Source organism: Puccinia triticina, chromosome 4A (genome assembly GCF_026914185.1).
Source record: "Puccinia triticina chromosome 4A, complete sequence".
NCBI classification, from domain to species: Eukaryota; Fungi; Basidiomycota; class Pucciniomycetes; order Pucciniales; family Pucciniaceae; genus Puccinia; species Puccinia triticina.
This window is the reverse complement of record NC_070561.1, coordinates 8,134,116-8,144,304: the sequence shown is the minus strand read 5'-3', so window position 1 is coordinate 8,144,304 and position 10,189 is coordinate 8,134,116. Positions and strand designations below refer to the sequence as shown.

Here is a 10,189-nt window from a genome sequence, read left to right as displayed (position 1 = left end):
CCTGTTGGAACTTCTCCAAAAAAGAGTGAATCCACTCAAACAGGTCCCATTCATCTTCATTTATTGGCTCCTGTTACATACATAAAAAAAATTCATACCATTAACAAATCTGCAAGGCGTTCAAAAATCGACTTGAGGTACTGACCATCTCACAAGCTTTCTTATTGTTAGCCTCGCGCACCGCTTCAATAACTTCAGATTGGCCAGAGCCTGATTTCCCCTTCTTTGATTTTGATTTCGACGACCGTTTGACGCTGACGACAATGATCATGCTAGTGGGGAGACCCAGATTAAGTACAAAGATGAAGCAATGAAGGTCTTACGGGCAACATTCCATGAATACTCAACTAAACTTTTATCCAATCGGTCCAAAGGAAGCTCCAATGTTACAAGCTCTCAATCGGTTTCCAATAAGAAAGATAAAGAACGATTCCATCCATTACAAAGCTACAAGAAGACTTCAAAACCATCTGAGAACGACGAGATCTTGACCTACCTGCAGATGCCCGAACCACCATTCGAGAAAGATATCATCACTTGGTGGAAGGAGAATCTGAATCTACTTCCAACCCTTTCATCGATCGCAAAAGACTACCTTGCCATTCCAGCCAGCTCAGCAGCAAGCGAACGTGTTTTCTCACAGTCCGGTAATCTAGTAACAGTCAAACGAGTCTCCCTCTCTGGTGACTCAGTCAAAGCAAATATGTGTATGCGGTCTTGGCTGCGTGGAAAGCTGGTTGATATGGCTTCAGCTTGTAAGGATATGAGTCTCAACTAGTAGTTTCCCCTTCTACATACATGATTTTTTTTTTCTCAAATAACTATCTGACTATCTGAATAGCTCAAAATTATGTAAAAGGCATGAATAAATATTAAATAGCTATTACTACTGAATGAGGAAATTGAAATACACGACTCTGAATACAATTAAACCCCCCTGGATTGTGAGAAACAACTGAAAACACCAAAAAACACCTTTTTTGGTGTTTTTGGTAAATTTTGTAAGTTTTTTGGTCGAATATCTCCAAATACTCGAATATTCGACGAATCAGTATTCGAGGGTCCCATAAAACCAGTCGAATACCACCGTGCTATGCCCTGCTCCCAGTATCCACAATGGCACTTCCTTTTGCCCCGGCAGATGTCATGCATGGGTCTGTCAATGAAAATGGATGACCCCATGATCAGACCTCCTTCTACAATGGTAGGTCCTAAGTTTCATATGCACTTTCTTGGAGCTTACCTGCTTCCATGATATACACTGCTCCCCAACATTCCACTAACAACTGCGCTATGGTGTTTCCTTTCTTTGGAGCGGCCTTTGATGCAACAGCGCTTCCTTTCCTGGTGGTAGGTTGGTCTCCTTCTTGTGTTTCTTGTGCTGGTGCCTTCAATCCCGCTCTAGTTGTTCTGGAGGTTGGCTGGACTTGCTTCTGCAACTTCTGTTTTGGTGGGGGCTATTGGGGTTTGGTCTGAAGCTGGTATATTCTCCTCCCTTTGTAGCAGCATCCCGGTGGATGTCTCAATAATGGATGCTTCCTTGACTAAACTTGAGGTTTCTTGGATCAAGGGCCAAACAAACCTGTACAGCTATCTGTCATTGGTGTTGTAAGACGCAAAATAGGTTGTGAAAACCTTTTGCTGAATGGTGAAGGGGATCATGATGGAGGTGCAAAACTCTGCCATTCTGGCTATCAGCTAACAAGACCCAGAGGTGATGGTAAGTGTGAGTGTGGTATGTAAATATCTGGTGAGTACTGAGCTGTCCCATTCCCCTTGGGGCCTTCCACATACTGTCAATGGTGTAACCACTGCGCAGCAATCTTTTGGGTTGCTGCGCTACAAGCTTTTTGATTTTTGCAAAAAAAAAATAGTGCGCTAAAGAAGCAATCACGCTACGTAGCGGTCAGCACCACTTTTCTCTATGCCACGTGAGAGCCAAAAAAAGAAAAAAGGAAAAGGTTTAAAGCGCATAAAAACACATTTAGAACATAAAACTGTTCCGCTACCCGCTAATTTAGTGGGTAGCGTAGCAAATCTTTGCTTTTGCTTATGGCCCTGGGAGGGTAGCGGAAAATCGCTAGTAGCGCAGCGGTGTTCTTGCTGCGTAGGGATGTAAATGGGTCGGGTCGGCCCGGAAAGACCCGAGACCCAATGGGTTCTGGGTTGGGTTTGGGCAGCCCTCAGGCCTCTCTTTAAAAAACCAACCCAACCCATTGAGACCCAATTAGATAATCGGGTTGGGTTTGGGCAGGGTTTTTCCCACTTGGGTCGGCCCATGAACCCAATTGCAACCCAAAATGAGGGTACATCATGCTCAATCACTCGCCAAGAGGGATACGGCCGATGGATTTGTACCAGCTCGCCGAGAGGAATACATACCTCCCGGCGAGCTGGACTTTGATCAGCTCTCCAAGAGGAAAACATACCTCTCGGCAAGACGGACTTTATCAGCAGCTCGGCAAGAGGAATTCATACCTCCCGGAGAGCTAGACTTATGAGCAGCTTGGCGAGAGGGATAAATACCTCTTGGCCCAAGAGGAATAAATACCTCTTGGCCCAAGAGGAATAAATACCTCTTGGCCCAAGAGGAATAAATACCTCTTGGCCCAAGAGGAATAAATACCTCTTGGCCCAAGAGGGATAAATACCTCTTGGCCCAAGAGGAATAAATACCTCTTGGCCCAAGAGGAATAAATACCTCTTGGGCCAAGAGGGATAAATACCTCTTGGCCCAAGAGGAATAAATACCTCTTGGCCCAAGAGGAATAAATACCTCTCGGCCCAAGAGGGATAAATACCTCTTGGCCCAAGAGGAATAAATACCTCTCGGCAAGATGGATTTGTACCAGCTTGCCAAGAGGACTACATGCCTCTTGGCGAGCTGGTCAAAGCTTAGCTTGCCGGGAAGAATACTCACAGCGACCTGGCCAAAGTCCAGCTCGCTGGGAGGTATGTATTTCTCTGAGCTGGACTTGGGTCAATTGTCCAGGGTGTCTTGGCGTACATGTCCCTGCACGCCAAAAAAAGATGGCGTACACAGGTTTTTCAAGGATGGTGTAAAAATATAGTGTGCATTTAGCACGACTGATGTTGTCCTGGGTCGGCCCGAGACCCAACCCGGACCCAACCCGGACCCGACCCGGACCCGACCCGGACGCGACTGGTTTGGGCAGTACATTTGCAGTTTTGTCCCGACCCAACCCAACCCGGTGCTCACGTTGGGTCGGGTTTGGGCACCATTTTCCGACCCGTTTACATCCCTATTGCTGCGCTATCGCTTTTTGGTCTGGCCACGTGGCGGCCAACCGTTGCGCTATGCTAGAAGGCCGCTTTTTTTAGCGTAGCGCAGCGGATAAACAGTTGCGACTTTCACACCCCCTGGAACCCAAATTTTGGGGGCTATTCCCTCATCCCTGATAAAAGCATGCTGGGGCGCTGGGGTTACTTGGGAGAGAAAAAATTCATTCCGACGGTCGTTCTGATTGCGAGACATCTGTTCAACTTTGAGCGCGGGCATCAATTTATCTTATACATACAGAAGGAGTAAGATCGTAAGGAATATATGACAGGGGATGTAAAAAAATGATCATCGCATGCGGCGTGAAGAGGGTTTTCAGACTACACACGCTCGAGCACAAAGGGGTCTCTAGGGAGGAAGTAGTTTTCTTTTTTTTTTTTTTCAGTCTACCCGGGCCGTTCTGGAGTCCTCGATCAACACTGATAACATATTTTTAATAACCAAGTTCTTGTTGGAACTTGAAGCCTAACTTGGCGAAGAGAGAGATGTCAAGCTTGACTTTACTGAAGGCGGGTCCTAAGTTGATGTCGTCTCTCTTGAATTCGGTGATGATCACACTGAACTTGTTGTCGAACTGCGAAAATTTCGCTATTGGCAGTTATGATACCAAGAAAGGGGAGATCGTCAGTGGGATTTCAGCGGACTCCCTACGTTTTTTTCCTTATCAAATCGGACTCACCATTGCAGCTTTGGTAGATTTTGGGGCGTTGGGAAATGGCCTTGAGGATATTTTCAAAGCTTTTTAAGAACCCGGAGAAGATTACGGCTTGCTCGGACTGAAAAAATGTTGGCAAAAAAAAGGGATTACTGGGGATGAGGAAAAAAACTCAGGATGCTCGAAGATAAGAGCGAGGATGTGTTATACTCACGAGAAAGTTAGCGTCATACTTCTCAATAGACGAGCGGAACTTCTCAGTATTCTCGGCGACGGGTTTGTAGATATGATTCAAATCGCTGATGACGTCTTGCACTTTGTCCTGGCCACAAGCACTGGTGATTGACTTTTCGTACTGGGTAGTGGCGGTAACAGCCGTTTGGAAATCAAACGTTTTGTAAACTGACTTCCCTCCGGGGCTGTATGATGGTACGCTAGCGGCTGTGTCATTTTTCAAGGTGACAAAGAATCTTCCTCAGTTCGATTTTTCCGGCAGAGAGATGGAATCATTCGAGGATCAAGGATATCTCACCGGCAAAAGCAACAGGCGCCAACAAGTACTTAAACAACATCTTTTGGGAGATCTTCTGGGCTGGCTTTCAATTCAAAATGGAAAGAAATCACGAAGAAGTTTAGTTTTGGCGCGAAAATCTGAAGACGAAGACTGGTGACACCGTTAGAAACGGTGGGGAATTGGCGGGCATACTTTGGAAAGTTTTGTTTGGGAGTTTAATAAGTTGATCTGATCGCGAGCTCGTGAGGATGGAAGTGGATGGGGAAAAGACTGAGGCCCCGAGGTTGGGAGGTGGTTTTATAGACAGATCATGGAGCCTATTGGAGGACCCCAAGATGAGTGTTTGCTGGTTCGAAATCCACATTGACCGCCCAGGACCGCTCACGATGATGCTAGCATGCCTGATTCGCCAGGGATGTACCCTGGTTCGTGGAGAATTACCCCATTGTCCTCCTGCCTCCTCCTGCCCAAGTCATATTCGTCATCGCGCCTCATACCCGCCGAGCGAGACCTTGCGCACACGTTCGTGTGCTGCTCCAAAAACCTAAGGAAATTCTACTTCTTGATCGGAATGTTTGCGTAGAAAGAATGGTCATACATAGCTCAAGTCGCTGTCCAAGTCAGCCAAGAGAGTGGACGTATCATTTTTCCCTTGGGTGCGGTCCCAAGTAGGCACTGTCAACCTGCATTGCATCCCCACACCAAAAAATCTCTTCGCTGGAAAGTACTAATCTGGGGCTGAAGGCACACCACATCGTAGACCTTCAATGCGATATGTATGTGCTCGGAGCTTGGTCAAAAATGGGCGCCGAAGGCAATGCTATGTATGTAGGTCGAAGTGGGGGAAAGGGTTGCGATTACCCCCTGGCAACCTTGCGTGATTCGCAAACTGCACTTGAACCAACCTATGGGCTTGCAGTGTTGGCTCATAATTCATAACCAATGGCAAGTTGAGAAACTCCAGGTGCTATGTATATTGTGATTGACAGCACATAGACATACTGGCCAGCTGAAAATCATAGAAAAAGCACCACGGAAGCAAGACTGTTACCGGTCCATCTTGGATAATTGTGCTATTGCTATGACATCTTATTCCTGCCGGTCGGATCACAGCAGATGTGTATTTCATTAATTGTGAACCCTTGAGCTCTCGCCGGAGTCATTACCTATAGCATTCGTGCTGCAGTACCCCCAAGCAGACTCGGATTGGATTCTGTGCAATTGCTCCTTACATGCGGCGACAGGTAGAAAGGGAGACCATCAAGATTTCAGCCTCTATAAAGCATCAGTGATCGAGAACATTGGCGATCGGAAGGCCTGAAGTATGTAGTCGAGAACAACGGCCAAGGTGAAGTCGTGACGAGAAGCCTGGCAGGATTGCATCCGACAGGGGGGGGGGGGGGGGGGGGGTGCAGGGATGTGGAGGCTTTGCCGGCCCAATGCAGTAAAAGATGTGATCGTCGTCAATGAATCAACTCAGCCACTGCGTAAACTAAATATTTACATTGTATCTGCTCGGACAAGCTCGACAAGTTTCAGAATCCGGACCCAGCCGGTTGCAGAATTCATCGGACAAAGTCTGTCCGCCTGTCGCCAACTGGAACTTTACCCGCTGACCATTGAAGAATTCTCCCGGTCAACAAGGCTGCACTGAACCTATGGGCCATTTGGGGGGGGGGGGGGGGGGGGCTTGTGCGATGGGAACAGCTCGGCTATGTAGCTACACCATTGATGATGGTTCTTTTGTTGATCGCACTTCACAGGGTCCTATAGCCCTCCAACTGTTTGATGGGTTCAATGTAGACCCTGTCTCCTGATTCCAACCACAAAAACTCCGGATTTCGCGAAGCACGTTTCCCAATGCGCGAAAGTATCGTTTTATTATGTTTTCAACTCTCAAAAATAGGCGCAGTATTCTAGGTTGATAATCAGTCAAAAAATTTAATTTTCTGTGGAAACATTCAATACGATATGCGATTGAGCGCAAATTTTTAAATCACATGTGCATTCAATAAGTAAAGAAGCGGGAAAAGACATTTTTTTAAATTTTCAGCTGGTTTAGCAACGCGGAAGGAGCATCGAAGTCAAGAATCGCACGGCCTGGATCAATAGAAGAAGAAAGAAAAAAACGTATCAATAGTTGCATCTTTTCTTATCCAAGGTGAGGTTTTTGTTGCTTTTTGCATATAAGGTGGTAGACGCGACTGACCATCTTCTCCAACGGTATCACCGCGAGGGTACACCCGTTCCACTTCGTGCTCGTCACATTGATCTTCGATCCAGCGTGTTGGAAGGAACCCCGAGGCTTCGTGAAATTCTACCCGTCTCAGATGTGGCAGCGTCGCAAGAGGCATCCAAGGAAGAATCTTTTTGTGTTTTTTGTGAAACGGAAAACAATTGAGCGCAAGAATCTCTACAGATGCGAACATATTCTTCCGCAAGAAACCAGGGAAGTCTCGATCCCAATCGTGGACCCTAACTACTCGGAGTCTTGGAAAGCTGATGTTGAGAACGGGTTGTAATACTCTTGCGTCTGTGACATAGAGCTCTTCTAGTTTCTCTCTGAGGCTTTCGAAAATCGGAAGGAGTATTTCACCTTGATGACCAGGGCCCCCGATCCAAAGCACTTTGAGGTTCGGTAGCTTAGCAGACAGTCTTACGATGCCATCTAAAGTGAGATTTCCCTCCGTTTTCACGTCTAGCTTCAAGGTCGTAATCGTAGAACACTGATAATCACCGAGAACTTCTCCGAGCAATGTTGGTGAACAAACAGGGCGGAAATCGGTGAAATCGAGGGCGACCAATTTTTGATCAACTGCTCTAAGTAGAGATGCGAGACATTCCGAATCGGTGGGCAGGCCGTTGACCGTCATGTCCCTATCGACCGATACCCCTTTTGTCTTGCCCCCACCCACCCTGGTGAAGCGGATTCCAAGTCTTAGAAAACGCAAGTTCCGTATGCCGCCTATTTTCTCGATAGTTGACGGCCAAAGTGTGAAAAAGTTGACAAAACGAATGTCGAGCGCCACAATTGTCTCGGAAAATTGCTCGACCAGGGCATCCAAACTTTCGATTTCAGCCATCCCAGGAGGCGCAGCTCCCGAAGTCCAGATCTCGTGAACTTTCAAATAGCGACATTGGGGAAGCGGGAGTGCCCTCGGTCGTTCAGCGAGTTGATGGATGAAGGTACTTGCCCTGTAAGCACACTTGAATGAAAGCTCGTCATAGAGATACGATGCGTAGAGCCAATCTGCCCATCTTCGACACACTAGTCTCATTTTAGCTATCAATCGAATTCTTCTCGCGATCTCCCGTTGTTTGATGCCCTCATATGTGGCTATGGGTAGCCACATAGATGGGGCCAAGTCTATTTGGACTACGTTTCTAAAGATCCGTTCAAGTACCTCATCGGGAAGATCCGCCATAATGGTTGCGAATTCTAATCCAGAGCGAGCTTTTTCCGTGTGTCCGACTGCAAACTGGAAGTTATGCTCGATAACTTGAAGCTGGATGACGAGGCTACGTCAGTAAGAAATCAGAAATGTAAATTCAACTCGAATCTTCTCACCTATTGATATATCAAGGCGGCAAGTTGTAAACCTTTGTCTGAGTGGAAAGTAGCCAGGCTGTATAGTCTTCCAGACCTTTTGCGATAAAACAGAACACAAGAAACCTGGCAAAAGCACCCGGAAGCAATGAAGATTTCAACAAGCAAGGCGGGTTTAGCAAGCGCTATGTATCCGGGTCTTACTATGGGGGTTGTACTCACGAGTTTAAAAAGCAGAAGTGGACGTACTCCAAGATATTTAATAGGTAGGAGTGAGCGATCCGAAGGCTCAGGAATAGGGGGATTCAAAATTGATCCAGGAAGTGTCCCAGGTCGGAATTCCAGGAAAAATAAAACACTGCCAAAAAGAATTTCCTGGAGGTTCTACATTGAAACCCCCAAAAGGGGAATTTTCCTGGACTCAAATCCAGAAGCATGCCTCCTGGAACTAATCCAATAGTTCTTTGTGTTTCGTCCATGCCTCCGGGGTCCCGAACGGAAAACCCTTTCTTGTACCTTTCCCCCCCCCCCCCCCCCCCCAGAACCACAAGCGCATCCCATTAGACCGTCTAGTGGTGCAAATTCTTTTCAAGTCACAGTTTTCACACACTCCGGATCCGAAACTCCCCAAGAAATGCCTTCATCTTTTCGTGGAATTCCCTGGGACACCAATGGCATCAATGGTCAACCTAGCAGCATCACAATCCTTCTGGATTGGCTCACCGCGAACAACAACTATGCTCAATGGTGTACTACACCTGTAAGGGATCACCTCTGCGCTGAAATCCTGGCTGTTATGAGTCATCATGATATAACTCATTGCACTGCACGTGGTGATACTAAGGCCCCGTTTGGCAGCAATCATGTTATGTGATGTTGTGCACTTACCTAATGTGATGCACATCACTCTTGAATTTCATATCTTTCAACATAACACGAGTGTTTGGCTGCCACTCGCGTCTTACAGCTTGCCTACATAACAAGCTCCATGGCCGGTAAATACCGGCAAGGCCAATTGAGTGTTTAACTCCTCTCAACGATGGCCGGTACACGGTCATCGAAGGGAATATAACAGAGTCCCTTTTGGGGAACACATAGTCCCATCGATGACCATCGGTCATCGATGGGAATACATGGTCCCTTGGATGACCAATGGTCATCGTGGAGAATCTGTACACAGTCCCTTCGATGACCAATGGTCATTGAGGAGAATACATAGTCCCTTCGATGACCGATGGTCATCGATGGCCGATTGTGTTGGATCGGTCATCAATCTCGATGACCGTTTCCATCGATTGGAGTGTGTACTCCGCTTGGTGACCGGTACAAAGTCTGTACTGGCCATCGAGGTGAGTAACAGAGGTGGAGTTGGTCGTGTGTTGTGTAAGGGTGCCAATATCACCCCAAATACACCCCCAGGGGTACTATATCGAAAATGGCGGGGATGATGAGGAGTGATGAGGAAACTCGTGATGACCCTCATAACTCCTCAAATCTGCCAAACATGCGAGTGATACGATATGGGCCTCGGTGAGGCCCGGTTATAGAAAAGCAGTGGTTATTACATAACATCACTGCTGCCAAACGGGGCCTAAGTTTGTCCCAATATTTACAGATCTTTGTCAAAGCAACTGAAAGGTGTTAAACAGTAAGTTGCAGCGGAGGAGAGATTTTCAGAAAAAAATGTACATACTTTTGAGGGTAGTTGTTCCATTGGCTATGTCATCCTCCTGGAGGCCAGAGCCCGTATTGCAGAGGAAGTCGTTAGCTTTTGAGTAGGAGTTTTGAAGCTCTTGCATTTTGGTTTGCACTCCTTTGTTGTCTCGGTGGGTGATACCAGCTTCAACCATCAATGCTAAGATTTCATTTGCTAGGGCGGACTTGGTTGACCCGGTCTTGGTATCGCCGCGCCATTGTTCGTAGTTGCCTTCAACAGCGAGCCAGTCAAGGAGGATGCGAATGCTAGAATCTCGGCCATCCTCACCATCTTTGTCCCACGCTACAGGGGGCTTCTTCTTCTTGGGTTGGCTCGCGGTGCTGATCGGTGTTGCGGACGTTGCGGAGGTAGGATTGTTCTTCTTCTTAGGTGGCATGGTGTTGTATGAATTTTTTTGCTAGCAAAGATGTGGTGATGGGTGCCGAAAAAAGACAGGATAGGGGGAAGAGCCGGGG

At 47.1% G+C, this 10,189-nt stretch overlaps 2 protein-coding genes across 2 annotated transcripts; both read right to left on the bottom strand.

Annotated features, from left to right (window-relative positions):
* Nucleotides 1–3,734: 3,734 nt before the first annotated feature.
* Nucleotides 3,735–4,965, bottom strand: PtA15_4A858 (uncharacterized protein; the record flags this gene model as incomplete). Its single annotated transcript, XM_053168785.1, has 6 exons — nucleotides 3,735–3,889; nucleotides 3,981–4,077; nucleotides 4,171–4,397; nucleotides 4,489–4,548; nucleotides 4,663–4,787; nucleotides 4,856–4,965. 6 exons carry the CDS (start codon nucleotides 4,963–4,965, stop codon nucleotides 3,735–3,737), a joined length of 774 nt encoding a protein of 257 aa, XP_053019960.1.
* A 1,546-nt stretch (nucleotides 4,966–6,511) lies between these two features.
* PtA15_4A857 (uncharacterized protein) lies at nucleotides 6,512–7,895 on the bottom strand (the record flags this gene model as incomplete). Its single annotated transcript, XM_053168784.1, has 2 exons — nucleotides 6,512–6,570; nucleotides 6,680–7,895. The coding sequence occupies 2 exons, from the start codon at nucleotides 7,893–7,895 to the stop codon at nucleotides 6,512–6,514; spliced, it is 1,275 nt and encodes a 424-aa protein (XP_053019959.1).
* Between the last annotated feature and the right edge of the window lie 2,294 nt (nucleotides 7,896–10,189).